The sequence below is a fragment of the Paramisgurnus dabryanus genome, chromosome 3 (assembly GCF_030506205.2).
Source record: "Paramisgurnus dabryanus chromosome 3, PD_genome_1.1, whole genome shotgun sequence".
Taxonomy (NCBI): domain Eukaryota; kingdom Metazoa; phylum Chordata; class Actinopteri; order Cypriniformes; family Cobitidae; genus Paramisgurnus; species Paramisgurnus dabryanus.
Genome location: NC_133339.1, coordinates 33,357,616 through 33,380,563, shown reverse-complemented (window position 1 = coordinate 33,380,563; position 22,948 = coordinate 33,357,616). Strand labels below are relative to the sequence as shown.

Sequence of the window (22,948 nt, the reverse complement as noted above, 5' to 3'; positions counted from 1 at the left end):
GCAGTTATATAATACACCTTTTCACCTCTGTAAAGCTCCGTCTCATCCTTGCCCAAATCAGCTCAGATGCAAAACGCATTTTTATCAGGCTCTTATGTTTAGGTTCAGCAATTTTACTTTAATGGCAATGAAAAGCTTATTAGTGTCACTTAAGTAATTTAATTGGCATTGAACAAATTTGACTGTCTTTCGATGCAAAACCCTCTAAGTACATGCAAAGATCATCATCTTATTTTGGACGGAGGTGGCATTTAGCGTCTTTTGCATCTAAGCTCTTCAGATATAGCTAAGGGATATTATACTTTAGCTTGTGTAAAATAATTTGTTTTGAGAAACAGCCATGTTTTGATTTCTAACTGTATGTCTTCATTTGCTGGTTTGCATAAAACTAATAAACAGTGCAGAGTGCATATCATATCATCTTAAAATGATATTATACTTGATGGATGACACACAGTGTCTTAATTTACTTGACACAGTTAATCTTGCACTTTATTTCACATCAAAATACTGTATATTATTAGACTGAGAAGCAATGTGTGAGTGCTACAGTATGAGGTAAAAGCAGAGTTGCATGAGGGATGAATGTTGTTATTTTGTTATTATAAGGTTGTGACTCTGAAATCATCAAATAATGTGTGCATTATTATCTGAGAGAAAAAGTTAAAAATGTTTAGTTAAGAAATATGCAAGTGCCGATGGCCACAAAAATGTATTCAGATATGTTTGACCAAATGTCCCTATCATAAGGCAAGAAAATCCATTTTGGATAATACATATTTCTTTTAAAGGGAACATATCACAAGACTTTTTAAAGATGTAAAATAAATCTTTGGTGTCCCTAAAGTATGTATGTGAAGATTTAGCTCAATACATCACATCGATAATTTATTATAGCATGTTAAAATTGCCACTTTGTAGGTGTAAGCGAAAATGTGCAGTTTTGGGGTCCTTTTAAATGCAAATGAGCTGATCTCTGCACTAAATGGCAGTGGCGTGGTTGAATAGTGCAGATTAAGGGGCTGTAGTATCCCCTTCTGACATCACAAGAGGAGCCAAAATTTGAATGACCTATTTTTCCCCACATGCTTGCAGAGAATGGTTTACTAAAACTACGGTTAGTTACTGGGTTGATCTTTTTCACATTTTCTGGGTTGATAGAAGCACTGGGGACCCGATTATAGCACTTAAACATGGAAAATGTCAGATTTTCATGATTTGTCCCCTTTAACAATACTTCTCATAATTGTACTAGAGTAGAAGTGAGAGAGAAATGGAGAACTTGGTATGGAAAGGTTGGATCAGGCAGAGACTCGTTTATCCATTTTACAAACATTCAGAGATACAGGCAAGGTGACTGGGGTGAGCGACTGCTTACAAAACTATAAGCTGCTTTAGTGTGAGAATTGGGATTAGAAGAAAAGCTTTAATAAGAAATTAATTGGTCATGAGATTGTAGAGCATATTATATCTAAAAGATACAAGTGAGGAGCTCAGATGCAAAAGCAGCTAATCGCCATATCTGTCAAAAATATTTTTACCCGGTTATAGGAGATTTACTGAATACTTTTTGATATTGACTGAATTTTTGAGCTGTTTACATTTATTCAGAAAGGTCATTGAAGAGTAACTTGACTTTTTAATAAATGGAGATTTTTGCACTTAGAGGGGTTTGCAGCAAAAGACTCAAATTTTTGACAATACCAATGAAATGATTAAAGTGACATTTGCATCCCCAAACAAGTCAATCACGCTCAAACATGCATGTTGGCGCCGCAGTGAGTTAAAAATATTTTAAAATGCCGCGTCTGCACCACAGGTCATGTGACAAGAACCGGCCTATCAGCTTCACACTTTACGTATCAACACTGGGTCATGTAAACATTGGATCATTCTAACTTAAGATGGAGGAACAGCTGATCATAGCTGTACAGGGATACACAGAACGAACAAACAGTCAAGGTTGACATGAATGTAAAAAAACAATGCATGGAGACACATTTCTGAATCTATGGGGAGTGCAGCTCAATATTGCTAAGCAACGGCACACGCTACTGGAGCACAATCGCCCGAGCATGTTGGGAGGAAAGAGGAAATTGCGGTTTTTAGACACGATATGTGAACCATATCATCCAAAAAAGGCTGAATAAATCATCTTTCCATTGAAGTATGGTATGGTTGAAAAATTGGAATATGAGGGAGCATAAAAATCTAAATATTAAGATAACCACCTTTAAAGTTGTCAAGATAAAGTCCTTAGCAACACATATTAATAATGATAAATATTTTTTATATATTTACGGTAGGAAATGTACTAAATATCTTCATGGGAACATGATCTTTACTTAATTTTCTAAGATTTTTGCATAAACAAATCAATAATTTTGACCCATATAATGTATTGTTGGCTATTGCTACAAATATACCCGTGCGACTTATGACTGGTTTTGTGGACCAGGGTCACATTTTTATAAATAATTACTGACTAATAACCTTTCGTTTGCCATTAAAGTAAAATTACTGAACCTAAACATAAGAGTCTGATAAAAAGAGCTCACTTACAAGAAAACATGTCAGAGATGCACTTAGAGGGTTTTGCATCGGAGCTCTTCAAATATTTGTACCAATGGTGGCACATACAGTAACACTGATACAAGCTGTTATGTTACTTTCAGTAACATCCATTGATTCATTATTAAACTCAAACTACATCACATTAGGCACGTTGGCACAATACCTGTCTTTGAAAAATCTCCGAAAGCCAAAAGCCACCAGTTTGAGTAAAGCCTCAATAATGAAGACAATGGTGAAGACATAGTTACAGTATTTCAATGCCTCTTCCAGGTACTGCGGGAGACAGAAACAGTGTTTTAGCCTACAGTATATGCTTCAATGAAAGGCAGGGAAAAGCAGAGAAAAAAGAAGACACTCACTATAGGCTGATTATAGTGTTCGATAGACATAGTGACCACATTAATGCCGATGATACACGTGATGAAGAGGTCCAGATAGTGGTTGGTACACAGTGTGTGGATGTAAAGCCGGGCTGGAGAGTAGTCTGCATAGTACGGCCTCTGTTGGGCCTCTGTTGAAAATCACACAAACGGCACGGCAGGGTCAGTGCAAAGACAATGTGGATAAACCACTGATTCAGAGGGAAAGGATATTGGATTTGAGGGGACGACTGCTGCAGAGAGGACCGTGTGGTAACATTGTGATAAAACTGAAGGGCCTCTCATGCAGCAGCTGTGCCTCTGTGGATATGGTGCATGCTGGTTTGGCAAATGTGCCGTTGTAAACATGGCAGTCACATGGCTGTGTTGGAGATCAGGAGATGTGTGAGCAGCACTGGTTATATTGAGTTTTTTCTCAAGGAGAGCTTAGAGGTGACTGTTCATTGATTTCTTGTATCGTGTGTGATATATATCGGACATGACGGCAACCATAAAATTGATTTTTGTTTGAATCCATCTTTCTGAGTCTGCCATCAAAGCATGTTTACTGGTAAATACCATATGCCAAGAGAGAAGCCTTTGAGCTGCTGGATATCTGTCAAGCATGCAAAAAGAGCATAGCTGATAAATGTATCAATTCCTCCTAGAAGATACAACACTCACGGCCATCCTAAAGGACTAATATGATGGATTATTGGCAGGCCCAGATAGAATCTGCTTTGTTTTTGACATTATCAACCCTAATGAAAGCCCGGAAAACTCTGCAGGATTTTCCACTCCTATAAGATCTTTACCTTATCGTACTGTGCGACATAGATCGTTTAAACTTGGGTACGACAAGCATGTAGACTGTACGATGATGACAGTCATGCTGAATTTCTGACACTGTCAGAAAACTATCGTAGGCTATCTTTTGACACAAGACGGGGAAAACATCCATCTTTGAACATTTCTCACTGTACGACATAGGACCACCGATGAAGAGCCATGATCACAAAAATCGCAACGATTGTTTCACGATTGGAATCTTTTATCTGGTACAGCCAATTAATCGTGCAGTGTATCCCGGGCTTTATGGGATCAGAGTCAGACGTTGTTAAATGAGAAATACTAGAAATTAGGCAAAATATTTAGTTCACAAAAATTTAAGTAGGGAACATGAAGAATTTAATGAATAATGAGCGATTTTGAAATTCTATGTGGGCCTTTCACGCGATATTTGGATACATTGCAGATGTGCAACATTTTTCTATCTTTTTCCTGGTCCTACTGAATTTCCTTCTCTATGTCCTATGATGACTGTACTGTGAGATGTGCTCACATCTAGGGCTGCATCACGATTAATTGCAACTAATCATTTGCAGAATATATTTTAGTTTACACATATACGTGTGTGTACTGTGTATAATAATTATGTGTATATAAACACACACACGCAGAAGGAAAAAATAATAAGTTAAATAATAATAATAATAAATAAAATAAAATATATATAATAAAATCTATAATAATAATAATTAAATTAGTTGTAAATGAAGCACACATTTTTTAGTGCTAATAGCCTACAAAAAGAAAAGTATAATGCAATGATTCGACTATTGGTATAAGAGAAAAAATCCAATTAAAATATAGTACTCTTGAGATTTTTGATGTAGGCTTGTTTTTATTAAAATGAAAATTAATTATTTATCTCTAAAAAAAAGATGTACTTCATATACAGTATGTGGGGCGAGCTGCTGTACATGCGATTCCAACAAAACAAACCTGTTCTGCACAGTGCGACTTGTTAGTCTGGTGGTTTAATGAAAAAAGAAACTTTGTTTAACTGCATAACAGTTATAATAACAGTATGCAATTTGGGTGGTATTTTTTTTAAATGGCGGCCTTTAAGCTGTAGTTGGGCTGTAAATCTTTAGTCGAATCTGGCAACACTGCTTATATTAAGTATTTAAATATATTATAATATAAATTATATATAAAATGTATGTATATGTATACACAGTACACACACAAAAACTTTTATTCTTCAAAGAATTAGTTACGATTAATCGTTATGCAGCCCTACTCACATTTACCCCTGATGAATGCATTAAGGGACTCGAGGGAAACTCAACTGCTTTGAATTCAATACTACTGTACATACACTATTAATCCCAAGACTCCAGTTAAGGCTAGAAAAGCTGAGTGTGACAAACACAGATAAAACTGTCAGAGTTTATGCTAAAAATCATACATCAGGAAGCTTTGCTAAGGCAGACGTGATGCTTATGTTTTTCGTTTAGCCTTAAAGTCCTTTAATGTGTGTAGAAGTGAACCCGACAACTTTAATTGTGCCCTCGATGTGCCAAACTGATTAAAACAGACAGCCGGAAAGCGGTCAATGGAAATTTTTACCATCCACCTTTGATCTCTTGACTGGATAATATGTTGTAACTTTGCTCGGCGCTATCTAATTTCACACACGATTGAGCTGACAATTCAGCACCGTCATATAAATGATGTTCACATGTTCCATCTCGTGAATGCTTTTTATCTTGTGTCACAGCGTAACCACCTCACTTTACAGCATATCTTTAACCCTATTTCAGAAGGATGCTCAGATTTGTGCACGCTAGGCTGATAAAACCCTAACCCTAATTCATCTTCTAACCTTACTGAGTCTTGAAGGTTGATCAGCCTGCCAAAAACAAATCAAGAGCATTGCATTCTCTGCGACGGACCACCGACCTGCCCTAACCTTGACCTCTTTTGGACACTTTATTACTTTTCATATTTATGTTCAACCTTCACAAAACCATACTCACTATTTTTGTCTTTCTTTCACCTTATCCTATTGATAAAATGATACTATTTCATACATGATGCTGAGCCCTGTTGGTTTGTCATGCAGCACCTGGTGGTGCGGGGATCGCATGCAGGAACATGCTTGCAGTCATCACAATCCAAGGCTGGTGCCAAAATCTGTTTTAGAAAATTTCCTCAGCCTTTTGACTGCATCTGCATCTTTCTCTACTCTCTCTCTCTCTCAGGCTTTGGAAGCAGGCAGTGCTCAGAAAAATAGACTACCGACCAGACCCGCATTTCTCCTTACTCCTGCGCTTTTTCTCCAGCAGCCTCTGCCTCTTCTCCTCGCGCAGCCGTGCCTCCTCTTCCTCCTGATCCTGTCTGCACTTGTGGAAGTTTTCCACCACCACCCCGACGAACATGTTTAGCACAAAGAAGCTGACGATCAGCAGGAAGGAGATGAAGTAGAGGAGCATCCAGGGGTTGTGATTGCGCTTAGGCTGCAGAAAGAAGGAGGACGTATCCATCATATGATATAGTTATTTCTTTCTTATAAATATTCAAACATTGGTGGTCAGAGAGAGTAAACAAAGCAGATGCAAACCTGCTGGTCCACCCCCGTAGCATCCAGCCCGTCGTACATAATGTTCACCCACCCGTCCTTACAGGAGAGTACGAACAATGACATAAGGGCCTGTGAATAGAGACAGTATAGGGCTTGTAATGACAATTTGGGAATCATTTCCAACATATTAGATTACTTTATACGTACACTTACCTGTCCCAAATTGTCAAAGTTGTACTTTCTTCGAACCCATTTGTATTTTGCTTGAAGACAATCAGATTTATTTTGGATGTTTTTGGTGTCCAGACCTTCACAATGGTAAAACTTTCCTTTGAAGAGCTGTAATTAATGATATAGATACAGTATTGATTATGAACTAGACAATGTTAAGTCGTTAATTCATGTTTGCGACAACAATAAGGTTCTTAACAGCACAGCACAGGCTTTGCTTTAGTGTTTGAAGCGTTTACCTGGACACCCAGAATGCCAAAGACAATAAAGAAGGCACAGCAGATCAGCACAATGTTCCCGATGGGCCTAAGGGATGTTATGAGTGTTTCCACCACAAGCTTTAGGCCAGGAGCACGGCTAATCACTCTGTTTATAAAAAAACAAAACAAAGAAACAACCCTACTTAATATTTTTACGATGAAGTATCATTCATGTAATGGAACAATTATCTGAGTGACCTTTAAGATCAATAAACTGTTTTTTAGTTTGCCTCTGAAATAGATTATTGAGGATAATTGACTTTATTTCACCAAGCTTCAGTTAAATAGGCGAGATGCCCGTGAGATAATGTTTCAAAATTAACCTCAAATTATACTTTAAACAGGATAATAAGTGCACAGTGAATTTCATTGATTAGTTTTGCCACAGGGAAACAAGTGCTTAAAGGGATAGTTCACCGAAAAATGAAAATTACCCCATAATTTACTCACTCTCAAACCAACCTCTATGCATATGATTATCTTTTCTCAGATGAACACAATCTGACTTATATTAGAAAATGTCCTGGCTGTTCCAATCTTTATAATGGTAGTAAATGGTGCTTGTGATTTGAAACCCAAAAAGTCCATCCATCCTTCACAGAAGTAATCCACACATTCCCAGAGGGTTTATAAAGGTTTTGTGATTTTGTGAAAAGAATCAATATTTAACGCTTGAGTTAAATATTGATTCTGGTAATGCAGTTAACTCGTCAATTAAGATACATGTTTTAAGGATCGCTTTGAATCTGATCTTTATTAAAAGTCCTTCACAAAAATCTCAGCTTTTTGCTAAAAAATTTGTGTTTTTGAAGAAACCTACCCACATTTGAAAGGTGATACAAAGAGAACTAATGAAGGTAGCATGAATCGTTTGTTTTTGTTGAAAGCAGAGGGTCTGTTCTTTCATTTGATATATTGGGCTCTATCATACACCCGGCGCAATGCAGCGTAATGTGCAACGCAAGTGTCTTTTGCTAGTTTCAACCCGGCGCAATAAATAAATGCTTTGGTTTAAACAAATGCATCTATTTTTAAATGTTTTTTTAAATTCTTCCCTACGGATTTATTGTATATGATGAGTTTGTACCTGTGAATATGGTGAGATAAGAAAATTTTTTTAAGTAATGCTTTTTAAAAATCCCATGGCGCTGTCCGAGTGCTGAAACGCTTCGGCTCACCGCACGTTTGTAAATTCTTTATCTCCTGTTTGCATCTAAATAGGGATTAGACTTAGCGCCAGCGCAACTGGCTTTTAAAAGGGATGAAAGATAAGACTCTTATTGGTTTATTGCACGTTACGCCCAAAATACTCCCATTACTCATTAGGAGAATATGAACAACTCTTTTCGACCATGCGTTCGGTGCACAAACCATCTTTCCCGTCGTTAAATTAGCAAAAGTGGAATCGGACACGCCCATTTAGACCGTGCGCCGTGCGCTTTAGACAATGTGCTTGGATCGTTAAAATAGGGCCCATAGGATGTTTATATATTAAAAGAAGAACATTTTCTGGGATGCATTAAACTTTTGTGAAAATAATTAAAAATGCTGGCGCTGGCTGGCAACTTTTTTAACTCGGGGAAAGAGTTAAAAGGCATATGCCAGCCTTTTTACAAGATGTAATATAAGTCTCAGGTGTGCCTAGAATGTGTCTGTAAAGTTTCAGCTCAAAATACCCCACAGATAATTTATTAAAGCATGTCCAAAATGCCCCTATTTGGATGAGAGACAAAACGCACTGATTTAATGTCTGTCCCTTTAAATGCAAATGAGCTACAGCTCCTCATCTCCTTACAAACAGACAATGAGCGTCTTCAGTTAAAATTGATCTGTTTCAACGCGCTGAGGGTGGAAACTATGGTAATGCCAGCTTTAAGTGGGTGGGGCTTTATCAATGTGACCTCACATTGATAAGAGAATCAAAAAAAGACTGCTTTGGTTTAATAGGGATTAAAAAACAAGAAGCGGGTGAATTTTTTTCACCGTAGGGTGGTTGTGTTCGCACACTGCCAACATACATTATGTCCACGCCTTGTAAAAGGGGATTTTGCACAATAAAAAAACAAACTAAAATAACTAGCATTCGGTAACAACCGGTGCGTGTTCACAATCATACACATTCGAGGATGGCTTGAGGGCAAGTAAATCATGGGTAATTTTCGAGTATTGTGACCCTCGGTTTGCTAACCTCAGCGGCCGCAGGGTCCTCAGCAGGCGAAGAACCCTCAGGATGCCAAAGATTCGGTTTCCACCACTGGAAGCCAGAGAGACCAGAATGTCAATGAGGGAGACAAAGACCAGCACCCCATCCAGAACATTCCAGGTACTCTGCAGATAACTGTGCTTCCCACAGCAGAAGCCAAGGGCCACCACCTTTAAAACAAACCACATCATGTCTGTCAGATTGTTTTGTCGAATAAATGCCCTCTTCTCTTTATATATACAAAAAATATTGAATTCAAAATACCTTCACAGTCATTTCAGCAACAAATATCACAGTGAAAACGTAATTGGAAATACTGAGAAACCATCGCTCCTGAAAAGGAAAAAGAGATTGAATGAATTATAGATCATGTTTAGTAAAAGCATAACCACACAGTAGGAAATCCTAAATACATAATAGGGTAATCTTTCACTTACAGATAGCTGGATATTGGGTCTTTCCAGAGCAATGGTGATACAATTTAGGAAGATGAATACCAGGACCACATGATCAAACATCCTGTGAGAAATTAACCTCTGACACATCATCCGAAACCTATGGCAGAATTGAGACATTTAGAAAAGTGAGCATTGATAGGACAAACCAGACATTAATTTGAGAGACTTGGAGATTCTCACTTGTTCTGAGGGGAGAACAGATAAAGCGACCATTCCTCGTGATCTTTACACCACTGAGGTTTAAATGCCTGCAACGTCCTCTTCAGACGGAAACAGAAGCTCTGAAACACAAGAAAGCTCTCAGCAAACAGAACAGCAGCTAAAGCTTATTAATACAGCTTAAACACTACAACAGTTTGGGGTAGAAGCTTAGTTTCTAAGCATTAGACTAATGGTATTAATTCAATATATCAATAAAGAGCGATAAGCACTATTTATTTAAGAGACTAAGTATATAATTCACATGCAGGCTTAATTTTGATTAATTCCATTGCAAGAACCATTTAGAAGAGGTGACCTAACCGTTCATTTCGCAAATGCATTTTCTCCAGAAACATTCTGCAAGTAATTTTGTTTGCAACTTGAATAACATGATGGATTAACTTGAGGAAGTCACACGGTGAACCCGCTTTATAATTATGGGGCTATAGTTAATACAATTGTGTTGCATTAAAATTCATTAAAGGAAAACACCACAGTTTTTCAATATTTTATTGTGTTCTTACCTCAACTTAGACAAATTAATTAATTAATTAATATATTTTTCAATGTGTACACTTAATCTTTGTTAAGCACGTCATGAATGTGTTAGCATTTAGCCTAGCCCCATTAATTCCTTAGGATCCAAACAGGGATGAATTTAGAAGCCACCAAACACTTCCATGTTTTTAAAGACTGTTACATGAGTAGTTACACGAGTAAGTTTGGTGGCACAAAATAAAACGTGGCGATTTTTTAAGCAGATAAAAAAATGAAACTATATTGTATGGAGGACGAGCACTTAGTTTGCAGCTCTTCGACCTTGGGCGCAGTAATATTGATGGAAGTTTGAGTGCTGCAAAGTTCTCATTTTTATCTACTTAAAAAAAATGTGTTTGGTGGCTTCTAAATTTATCCCTGTTTGGATCCTAATGAATGAATGGGGCTAAGCTAAATGCTAACACTTTCACGACGCGCTGTACAAAGATTAAGTGCATGCATTGAAAAAATATAGGTATGTATTCATTATTCTAAGTTGAGGTAAGAACTTAGTAAAATATTGAAAAACAGTGGTGTTTTCTTTAAGAAAAACAATTCCGACCAATGCAAATCTGTTTGTTATGAGTATGCAAAAATGCACTCTACATATTCAGTATTCAATTATATATTTTTCAAGTCACTCATTCTCATTTTAATTTAACAAACCCAATATCCTGCACTATGCAAATTTCCTCATTGTCAGAAGAAATCGGTCACTGAGATGGTACCCTTTAAAATTGTCCTTATATGTACCATTTAGGTACAAATATGTATACATTTGGTACCATTATGTACCTTTGAGGTACTAATATGCACTCTTTAGGTGCAAAGGTGTGCTTTTTGAAAAGGTACTGCGCCAGTGACAGCTAGGGACCATTTCTTTTATTAAGATAGTTCAGACTCCTGGAAAGTAACATCAAACAAGGATTCCCATTATAACATTGTTGACCAGCAATGCAGGGTAATGACCACTTGTTACTATATATTTCCCAGAATTCCATGTGTGTCACTTAATGTTGACAGTTTCTGTTCATATTACAACACTTGAAACTCAATTTCAAGACAAGGCCTCTTGTGTGTTCATACAGCACCACACTGACACCAAAGAGGTCACTTTCGGAAAAAAACTATTACTGCTTTCAAACTACCAGCCAGAATCAATTACAGCAGAACAATTAGTTTCCCACAAGGAAAACCCCTGGGAAGGAATTGAGACATTATCACTGCCTGACTGTAACAAAACATTATGTATGTGTTTGTGTGATTGTCATAACATACATCATCCATATCCTCCTCTGTGATGGAGTCTTCTTTACTCAAGTTGGTGGGTAGGTCAGCGGGCAGCTGCAAGGTTCTTCCATTGCAATCATGGTAATCTCCCAATGTGCTAAAGCTGGGGGCATGGGGCAGCTCAGGGATATCCAGAGAGCTGGGATGCTGCATTGAGCCTCCACCAATAAAGCCCATTTTATCCCCCTCCGAGTCTTCATCTTCAAAACTGCCCTTGCCCTCCCCAGACAGCAAAGACTCTCTTTCTCCAGATGTGTCCCTTCTTTTTAAGCTCGGCGCTCGCCCTAAGCTGTTCCAGCTGGACCTGCGGCTGCCCCAGTTACTACCTGAGCCACGGGGGTGGCATGGAGATCTTCTTGGGCTGGACTGGAATAGTCAAAAATATAAGTACAAGTCAAGATATCACTTAATGGACTTGCTCAAATGTACAATTATAATTTGTGTGATTGCATATGTGATGTCACTGATCACATATTTAAAATGTTTTCTTACCAGGGATTTCTGATCAAAGGCATTTGGATCTATAGAGACCCCACTACCCCGCCTCGACTCGTCCAACCCAAACACCGACTCTGGGCCAAGAGAGCCTTTCGGTGTGGGCATGGGTGTGGCAGCAGTACGCATGATGATTGGTGGAGGCAAGGTGCCCCGAGGATCAACGTGCCCATTTGCTGACATCATCAGTGAGTACATCTTCAATTCTATTTAAAGGAAAACATCCCTATTCATTAGACTCCAATTAAAGATTTACCTAGCAAGAACATGAAGCGCTTTGGATAAAAACATCTGCTAAATGCCTGAATGTAAGCATATGAGGAGCTCAGCAAAAGCCGCTAAATGCCACCTCCATCAAAAATGAGATGATATTAACAGAATGCTCTCGGCACATATAATACATTCATCAAATACTTTCATATCAAATCTGCTTAATCCCATCCCAAGGCCATTCAGAAATACTGGTTTGATGGCAGAATCCATTAAAAGTCTAATAAACAAATACTAATTTACAAGAAAACATGTCAGATGCACTTAGAGGGTTTTGCATCTGAGCTCTTTATATAAAGGGATATTTTTCAAAGCAGATTTGTAAATGTGAAACATGTTTACTACATCTAGAGTAGTGTTACTCATTGCACAGCTCGGCAAGCTTTAATTTGCAGTAAATAATACGGTGATATAATCATGCAGACATGCGTCTTTTTCTGTCTTAACTGCTCCCGTCATTAAGGGAAATCATTTTGTCTCAGTTACAAATTTGACTTGTAAATGATAAAGAATGATTTTGTATTTATTGCATTGCATAATGTTGATGACAGATTGATAAGCAGACATGCTATTTATGAATGGATGTAACTTTTGATACTTTGTGCTCTTCTATTGACTTATCAGTGTGGCATTGTTAGGAAAAAAATAGTGAAGACCACCGATCTAGAGTGAAAATTTCTTTCTTTAACTACCCTTTAGGGTAGAGTACAGTATATACTGACTGACTGATTCTATATACCGTCTATTTAAATTTTATACAGACTTTATTTTATTGACTGCAAGAACATTTGACGATGTGAAGGAAATAACCTGTGGCTCGTAATTCCCCCATCTTCTCCTCCTCTTCAAAGTTCACCGACCTCTTTTCCTCGTCCACGTCCGATCTGTTAGCGTCCCCCTGCAAAGCACGAGAGATCTTTGCGGACAGCTCGCAGTGTTTCAATAACCGCCCAACTACCTGAGGTGTTATTCATGGTGCAGTGAAGCCACACGGAGCACAAACGGTCTCTCTGAGGACAAGGGCCTCTGGCATCAACAACAAACTTCCCTTCACTCAGTTAAAGCCTGCTGTGCATACAGACAGCTGCGGTGCTCGTGCTACAGTATGGGTCCGATTGCTGCTCTCTGCTTAGACCCGTATTGCCATTAGGCTTGTGGTAAGTTAGTGTTTGTTTTAGTCTTTGCAGATTTACACCTACTCATAACCAGTTCACAATTCACACAGCCCCCAGCATGACAGATGGGCCTTAGACTGCAGCAGAATATCGGCAATGCAGTTAAACTCCCCAGACAAACCAGAGAAAGCAACTTCTTAGCTCGTGCATAAATCTGCATCCTTAAGAAGAAAGCATTATGTATTAACTTCCGCTCTCTGTTTATTGTATTAAATACGGTCCCAAATGGAGCACTTGTGTTACATTTGCAGTCTTGCCATGATCAGTGCATGCACAACTCCATATGGTAGCCCTATAAGCATTAACTGTGGTTTTCAAAAGGGTATCGTTTATGTCACCAAAGCGTAGACTCTGAACAGTGCAGCAAGAGCTTAGGGTCGCATTTGGGATGGAGCCAAACACTTAAAAAGCTGAAATCAATATGGCTGGAACAGAATGCTTTTTGTTACCTCCGCCTGAAAGCCCTCCACTAAGATGGCTACCAGCAGGTTGAAAAGAACGTAATTCCCGAACGTCATCAGAGCCACGAAGTAAAGAGCCGCCCATGGAGTGGTGGAAGCCATTCCGTTATAAAGGACCACGTTCCAGTCCTCTTGAGTCAGAATCTGAAATTCAAACACCGGATGTGTTGAGGACAGAGAATGGCTGATCAAAGTCAACAACAGGATGTGTTTCATAAATTGTGTTTTGAATGTTCCTTTAGCCTCTCAAATGAATACTGATGGTGAAGGTGTTGTGTGACTGTCTAGCAATTAAGTCTTTTATAGCATTAAAGACTATTAAGATAATCTAGTGAGAATAGGTGACATAAAAGCACGATATAGGCAGATACGATGCAGGATCAGCAACTCTGTTATATCAAGGGAAATTGTGCTGATGTAAGATATAATGCACACAAAGGCTTTCAACACAGGCTGTCGATTGTAGAACAAAGCGAGTTGCAAAAAACTGTTTAGGTTCTGTAATTTCACTTTAAAGGAATACTCCACTTTCTTAAAAAAGAAATCCTGATAATTTACTCACCCCCATGTCATCCAAAATGTTGATGTCTTTCTTTGTTCAGTTAAGAAGAAATTAAGTTTTTTTTTAGGAAAACATTCCAGAATATTTCTCAATTTAAGGGGCTGTTTACACTTGGTATTAAGATGTGTTTTCATCGATCGGATCACAAGTGGACGAGAGAGACACATTACGTTTACACCTGGTATTTAAATCCGTCTCTTTTGTCCACTTTCGACCGCTTCTGTCCTGAATACTGTGAGGGGGTGGTCTGTGAGACGGTGGGTGAGTCTCTCTGCTGTCATTCAAACGCGAGCGGGAGTAATTATGAGTTTATATGGACGCAAACTAATATTATGTCAGAGTCCACTGCTTGTTTAGCAAGTAAACATGCTGCACAGAGTTTTGTACGTGTGTATGTAACAGCTTTCTTAGAATTTTCAGCGCACTTGATGAAATAGGATCGCGCAACTTTCACACGCTTTCAAAACGAAACTATGGAGATCCTCCGCTTTAGTTTTATCAATGAAAGGCTAAAAATAGCGCTGTTCACCGTATGTTCACGCCAGAAGTCAGAAAAGACGTAAAACTTGTGTTTAATACCTCAGATTAGATAAATGGGCGGAGAGAAGGCGGTCGCGTGTGGCTTTTCGAACACATTCAACCACATATGCGTTCCGCAACTCCAAAGCGATCTGATCGAAAGTGGTTCTGACTACCTCTGGATGTGGTTGAAAGTGGTCGAAAGTGGACGAGCTCAAAAAGTTTGGAACACCGTTTACACCTGGCATTAACGTCGTCCACATGTGATCCGAACGACGAAAACGCATGTTAATGCCAAGTGTAAACAGCCTCTAATAGACTTTATTAATAGATTTTTTTGGCAAAAAAATACAATAAAAAATATGCACTTTTAAACCACAACTTCTCTTCTTGCACCAGCCATGTGACTCACGACCCTACGTAATGCGTAAGCATGTCAAAAGGTCACGCGTCACAAATGTGAAATGCACATTTTCAGACCATTTTAAACAATAAACTGACACAAAGACATCAAAGTGCACCTATTTCATTGCTAAAAACAATGTTATTTTGTGTATTTGGTATAATACAATGTGTTTGCGTGGTTTATGGTTAAAAAACACATTATTTTCCACATACCGTACATTTTTGTATCTCCAGATTTCACGCTCTTCCTGAAACGCACGGATTTGAAAAGCACTGTGTGCCTGATTGGCCAGCTAATCTGTACGTTGTGATTGAATACCTTGTGATTGAATATATTGAATATGGTCTGAATACCTCTGACGTCAGCCGGAAATGTGACGCTCCATGTTTGAAAGATTCGCTCACAATGCAATGCTAACAGGAGTTAACTTACAGGCTGTGAGTCCAAAGCAGGAGGAATTATGATAAAGTCGCTCTTCTCTACATCACCAATCCCGGGAAGTAAACTGTTGCCTACAATCCGTGTGTTTGTTGTAGTCCAAGAAAAGAGATTTACGTTGGAGACAATAACTCGCGTCATTGTTTACTTTGGGGTTTTACCTTTTGCATACTGTTAACATGTACTAATACACACTTACACACCAAAGGAAATGTAAAATCGTGAATCGGACCATAGGAGCTCTTTAATTGGTGTCATTCCACATACAACAACGTTGGAACGGTCCTCTTTCTCCACACTGGACCGGTAGTTTTGCATACGTCATGCGTGACTTTTTGACATGCTTACTCATTACATAAGGTCGTGCTGACGCATCACACGGCTGGTGCAAGACGATAAGTTGTGGTTTAAAAGTGCTTTTTTTTCTTGCCGAAAATGACAATCGTTTTGCTAGATAAGACTCGTTTGTGGTCGTTTAGAGCCCTTTGTGTTGAAACTGCAAATTTCAACTGCCTTTAAACTGTAAACTATTCATGTCCAATACAGTCTATTAAATTAAGAAAAATCCTGGAATTTTTTTCTTAAAAAAAACGTAATTTCTTCTCGACTGAACAAAGAAAGACATCAACATTTTGGGTGACATGGGGGTGAGTAAAGTAATTTTTTGTTAAGGAAGTGGATTTATCCTTTAATAGCAACAAAAAATTTATTAGTTTGTTATTGAAATGCCTTATTTTCACAAATGTCACTTTAGTATTTCCTTGGTATTTAACAAATCTTTCGCAGCAAAACCCTCTAAGTACAAAATTTCCACTTCTAAAAAAGTCTCCAGTTACTCTTCCCTGTCCTTTCTGATTAAAAGTAAAAGGCTTAAAATTCCATCAGTATCCTAATAAATTTGCTAAACCTCCTTTAACTGAGTTAAAAATACTCTTGCACCATTACGTACACATGCCGTTATTTAATTAAATTCTTCTTCAGTGCACTTTGCTGAAAATTCATTGAAATTTTAAATAGAAATTAGAAATATGAAGCACTATATGAAAACTTACTATTATAAATAAGAATTGACCTCTACATTTAAAAAAGTGATTGTTTTTCTACATTAAAGGATTCATCCACCTTCATAAGAAAATTTCCTGATAATTTACTCACCCCTACGTCATCCAAGATGTTTATGTTTTTCTTTCTTCAGTAGAAAAGAAGAGGAAAACATTCCAGGATTTTTCTCCTTGTAGTGGACTTCAATTAAACACAATGTTTGAAGTCCAAATTGCAGTTTCAGTGCAGCTTCAAACGGCTCTAAATGATCTCAACCGAGGCATAAGGTTCTTATCTAGCCATTTTGCGCAAAAATAAGTACTTCTTAAGCACATGATGCGCATCCCAGGGCTAGTGCAAGACGAGAAGTGGTGGTTTAAAAGTCCTTTTTTTTTTGCGAAAATTATGATTGAAGTCCACAATATGGAGAAAAATTCTGAAATGTTTTCCTTAAAAATCATACTTTTCTTTTCAAAGAAAGACATAAACATCTTGGATGACATGGGGATGAGTAAATCATCAGGAAATTTTCTTATGAAAGTGGACTAATCCTTTAAAAGACAACAGAAATGGTTTTCCAGTACACCCTGACCCATCATAGTCTCTGTTCTGACCTGAAACACAGTGACGATCGCCCACAGAAGAGAATCAAAGTTTTTCCTGTCTGGAATTGTGTCATTATTCTCCATCTTCATGCTGAACTTGCACCCAAACAGATGCATCCCAAGAATGCTGCATTCACAGACAAAACACAAACAAATGTATTAAATATGTACACTTCTTAAAAGCATACAACATATTTTCACCTCTATGCATAAACTATAATGAGTTTGTCTAATCGATCCAACCATTTTCATAAGTTTACAATCTTTGCAGCAAGTTAAGGTGTGGGTGCGGTTAGCACCTGAATGTAAAGATGAATAGCATAAGCAGCATGCAGAATGTGGCCACATTGTCCATAGTCTTCATGAGGACCACCAGCTGTCTGCGCAGTGCAGGAAGGAAGCGCACCAGTTTGAGCACACGCAGAAGGCGAAACGTCCTCAGAACCGAAAGACCTCCATCCGTCTGACCTAGGATCTCCCACACACTGGCAAAAAAACAACAACAACAACATTATAATGATTTCAGATTGATCTGTGCTTTAAACTTTTACATTAATATTTGTATCGGACGTGACAAAGAAAAGATTGCGCCCACTAATACAACTTATTTGGATGTGTACCTGTATGTGTTTAATAACAAACCCTTCAGGAAAGTCTTTTTTATATTAAGTAACAAATCTTACCTTATGACCACAATAATCCCATCAAATATGTTGTAGGGATTCTTGATGTAGCCGAAGATGCCAAAGGCAAGCAGTTTGAAGAGCATTTCGAGGACAAACATGCTAGTGAAGACAATATTGCTGATCTCCAGGATGTCTGTCAGCTCCTTAGGCTGTGAAAAGAAACAGAGCCATACCTCATTACCTTCTGCAGGTCAAAGTCATGCCAAGACACCGCTGGGAATGCTACAGTGCTTTACTGTACATACAGTATGAGTGACGTCATCACTAACCTTCATGATGTCACCTTCACACACTGTTAATCTCATAACGTTACACAAAACACTTGGGATCTCATAGTACATACTGTATATAATACAGACGTCTAGAACTAGTGATGGCCTCTGGGTCGAATGATGCAAAGATATTTCAATTAAAAGTCCTCAGTTGTACACAAACATGCCCAGTGGACAGATTAAAACCAACACCCAAGCAAAGTTATGAACTACTTTATTGAGACAAAATCAATGAGGCAAGCTCAGATCATTTACATCATAAGCAGATTCAGGGCCAGATTTAGCACTGATGCAAACCTTGGCAACTTTACTGCTACACACAGTGCAGGACAAATCAATACGCACATTGTAAAGGAGCAATATATTGCGTGAGCCTTTGGGCTTCACTGCCTGTTACAAGAGCAGCCACCCTCAGCGATCACCTGGATACCGTTCACATTAAGATATCATTATATCAAACTATTAGACAATCACACTCGCTACAGGCAATTGTGTTAAACATCTCCATTTAAAGAAGAAACCTGCCTGTATAGTCATTTTTATTTTAGCCTAAATGCTGGAGATTAAATACAGATGATGTTTCTTTGATAATAAAAGCTATAACTGAGAAATAATAAGACTTACACCTAATAGAGAGAGAGAGATGCTATAAAATAACTAAAAACTGTATTGACATGCCACCACTAGAGGGATCCACGACTTGTGCTGCCTGCATTGATTTACTTCAATCAATGTCCCTAAGCAGCCCAAAGAAGTGGGATATAAATATTCATTGTTACTCACAAACAATAGATTAGTAATGGATTAGTTAATGAATCATGCACTAAACCTTTTTCTACTGCTTTATTAGATTAGACAGACAAACAGGTACGTGTATGGAGGACCAAGAGTGCAAAAATTATAAATAAACACTCAAAATCACGTCCACGCTCTTCCCTTGCGTGTCATTTTGTAAGAGCAAAAAATTTTTTTATAATTAAATACAGAAATAAATAAATGTTTTAAAAATATTTTAATACACAAATAAAGAAATCAAAGTTGCAATACTCATTTATGTTTATTTTTTATATTTCTCTGCATATTTATTTTTGTATTTATTTATTTATGTTTATTTTATATTTCTTTGTACATGTATTTATTTATTTATAATTTTTGCACTCTTAGTCCTCCATATACGTGCAATATCAAAATGAGGTCCAAAACATTGATGGCTCTGAACAATGTAACCAAATTTTGCTGGGTATTTGTGCATTAGGTTTCAAGAGAAAGAAAATGTTAAACTTGCTCAAGCAAGCATTGTAAACATGGAAAGGTATCCAAAATATAAGTGTGTCAGTCACAAACCACACACGGTGAATCATTATTCTTGTAGCAAATATAACACTGCCAATACTAACTACTGAAGTGTAAGAACTCAAAAATGGCTTGAAATCAAAATTTGATGCTAATTTGTCAGAACAACTCTAAACCAACAGACTAAAATATTGTTTACTGAAATTTTCCGCTTCATAATAGAGAGACAAATAATGTGTTTTTGTGAAGCACCACAGCCTTAGCCTAATCATGTTTTTTTCTAAATAGTAATGCTGTCTGCACACAAGTTTTTCAATAAAATTGTGTCATTTTTCAAGGATCAGAGCATTTCACAATGTCCCTATAGTTAAGAGAGTGTGAATATAAAATACAGTATAAATAAAACATAACAGTATTGGGTGTTTGTTTATATTGTAAGGTACATAGTGTTTCATACACATTAACCCCCCAAAACTATGTACCGGTAAACATGAAATGGTAATGGAATATAAATTTATACTGGAATATAAACAACAAAAAACTATTCGCATCCTCCCTTTCAAAGTCCACCACATACCACCGAAACAAATCGAATCCCTATCTTAACTTTCCTAAACATTGCCTTTGTGCATAGTTGCAAATTCCCACTACTGCTGCATCAGGCCCATTTACAGGATTTAAAAAGAGAAGTGAAAGAGTACTGACAGTGAAAATGCATGCTGGGACACTGGGCATGGCAGACTGAAGGAGACTGATGTTAAGAGAGCACTGTGGCGTTCTCCAGAGAGAGACTCTTGCTTCTTACTGCCCCCACTTTCATCCATCATATCCCATGATGTTTTAGCATAGCACGCATTCCTCATCACATCCCCCACTTTGTATGCACATCTGAGAGCAGAACGACTCGAAGCAAAAAAAGACAAATGGAATGAAATATAACAACGCTGACTCTGGCATTTATTGCTGTTTGAGATCATGCTCGCCATTTTACTATACAAAACCTTTAGTGTACATCCAGAATCTGCATTTAAACACAACAGTGATGCTTTTAGAAGCCAAGGCCAAGACCAGAAGCTTGATTTCAGGTGAATATGCATGCTGTTAAAGGACACATATGATGCAAAGTCCACTTTTAAAAGTGTTTTGACATAAACTTGTATTGTTACACTGTAAAAAATTCCGTAGAAATTGCAGCTGGGTTGCCGGTAATTTACCGTGGATTTAAATTTATGTTTTTAATTGGCAACATTTTGTTCAAAGTTAAATGAACATTAAACATTTACAAGTCTTTGTCTTAATAGAGTAAAACTAAAAAAACAGCATCAAGCAAAACATTCTGGTAAACAAAATCTGAAGCAAAAAACAGAAAAAAGTTTGTTGATGATGATTTCTGGTTCCCAGAATGCTTTGCATGAGGCTGTTATTGTATAGTTTTATTCTGTAAAGATAAAGACTTGTTAATATTTAAAATTTATTTAACTTTGAACAAATTCTTGCCAATAAATAACATAAATGTAAATCTACAGTAAATTACCGGCAACCCAGCTGCAATAACATTGTAATTTCTACGGAATTTTTTTACAGTGTACCGTAGTGGGTGAACACAATCACCCTACAATGAAAAAAATCCACCGTCTGCTAATTTTTTATCTCTATTAAACCAAAGCAGTCTCGTTATACGTGCTGTTTTGATTCTCTTGTTAATGTGACGTCATACGTCACGTCCCGCCCACGATGCAGCTAAATATACTATTGTCCCAGACAGTATGAATAGGAATCAGATCTATTTTTAACCGAAAGAGTTCACTGTCTGTTGTTAAGGAAGTGAGGAGCTGTAGCTCATCTGGATTTAAAGGAAACAAAATTGGCATAATATGTGCCCTTTAAAATGTATAATCTGAATTAACTGTTAGTCACTATGAATATAAGCATTCACTAATGCATGTAATGCCAAAGTGGTCTGCCAGTATATAATTTAAAATGTCATCAATGATTTTTGTATAAAAAAGGGAAGGTGTATATCTTCTTGTTATGCCAGTAAATAATATAGCAAAAACTATTGGGTATCACTTTACAGTGTAATTACTAGAGAATTAACAGTAAATCACTAATAATTAAATTCAACTAACCCTAAACCAAACCCTTATCCTAACCCTATAGTAGGTTCATGTTGTTAACTCATTCCCCGCCAGCCATTTTTTGAAAAGTTGCCTGGTGACATTTATTGTGATTTTCACTGAAGTTTCACAAAATGCTTTCCAGGAAATTTTTCTTCTATCAAATGAAAGAACAGAACCTCTAAATATACAAACAAAACAGGAAATAAAATGTTTTATCCTATCTATATTTTTTTCTTTGTTTATAAACTCTTAAATATGGGTATTTTTCTTAAAAAAATTAAAATAAAACTATCAAAAAGCTGAAATGATTGCATTTTTGTGAAGGAATTTTGTTAGAGGTCAGATTCAGAACGATTATCAAAACATACACAGAGTTTAAAATTAGTAAAAAAAATTTGCTTCAGTTTTTTTAATAAATTGGGTCTTACAGATCAACATAAAACCTCATCAGGAAGTCTTTTTTTATGCAAATGTTTTCTCTTTATTGACGAGATAACTCTTCAATGGCGGGGAAAGAGTTAATAACAAGTACTTAGTACTTATATGTATAGTTACACTGTAATAATAACACCATAAAATAAATCCCATCCAATCAGGCTCAAACAAACATGTCCAGGCAACAAATGACCTGACATAGTAAAAAGTATTAAAACATCAATAAAATGACCCTAAAGTCACAGTGCGTTCTCGTAAACATATACTGGGCCTCAGAGCTAATGATCAATGTCTGTTATTCATCAAGTTAAAAAAACTAGCCTGTGCTGTCGTGACCGTAAGAAAACAGTTTGAGTGATGGAGTGAACATGGGCGTCTGCTCTGTGCAGTGACTTTGACCGATGCAGTACCCAAAGACACAGTAACAGTCATTGACCCCGTGTACATCAGATCAGGTGGTGGGTTGACTTGAGAGTGCAGAGACTACTGAGCTACTGATCCGTCTTGCGCTGGGTTAAAAGCATATAGATCAATGCAGCCTGACTTATCTTATTACTGTAATCCTCCCTCAATAACTATTATAGTGACAGCTGGCATATTGAACATGTACTTATATGGATTCAAACTGCTTATCACACTAAACATCCTTTCATGTAAACTACACACTACCTTTTCATTCGATTGCAC

General features: G+C 37.4%; 1 protein-coding gene across 2 annotated transcripts in view; it reads right to left on the bottom strand.

Annotated features, from left to right (window-relative positions):
- The window catches only part of cacna1ha (calcium channel, voltage-dependent, T type, alpha 1H subunit a), a 60,793-nt gene that overhangs the window by 8,474 nt on the left and 29,371 nt on the right, over positions 1-22,948 (bottom strand). Inside the window, exons 9-25 of one of the 2 annotated variants that reach the window (XM_073814020.1) lie at positions 18,139-18,290; positions 17,755-17,940; positions 17,465-17,582; positions 13,873-14,028; positions 13,059-13,146; positions 11,976-12,184; positions 11,472-11,849; positions 9,636-9,736; positions 9,435-9,552; positions 9,262-9,330; positions 8,983-9,167; positions 6,774-6,900; positions 6,517-6,642; positions 6,343-6,432; positions 6,025-6,238; positions 2,934-3,085; positions 2,738-2,847 (exon numbers count right to left, since the gene is read on the bottom strand). In XM_073814020.1, the coding sequence (XP_073670121.1) occupies positions 2,738-2,847; positions 2,934-3,085; positions 6,025-6,238; positions 6,343-6,432; positions 6,517-6,642; positions 6,774-6,900; positions 8,983-9,167; positions 9,262-9,330; positions 9,435-9,552; positions 9,636-9,736; positions 11,472-11,849; positions 11,976-12,184; positions 13,059-13,146; positions 13,873-14,028; positions 17,465-17,582; positions 17,755-17,940; positions 18,139-18,290 (2,579 nt within the window). The remainder of the gene's footprint in view (positions 1-2,737; positions 2,848-2,933; positions 3,086-6,024; positions 6,239-6,342; positions 6,433-6,516; positions 6,643-6,773; positions 6,901-8,982; positions 9,168-9,261; positions 9,331-9,434; positions 9,553-9,635; positions 9,737-11,471; positions 11,850-11,975; positions 12,185-13,058; positions 13,147-13,872; positions 14,029-17,464; positions 17,583-17,754; positions 17,941-18,138; positions 18,291-22,948) is intronic. The other variant, XM_065265964.2, reaches the window with a different exon arrangement.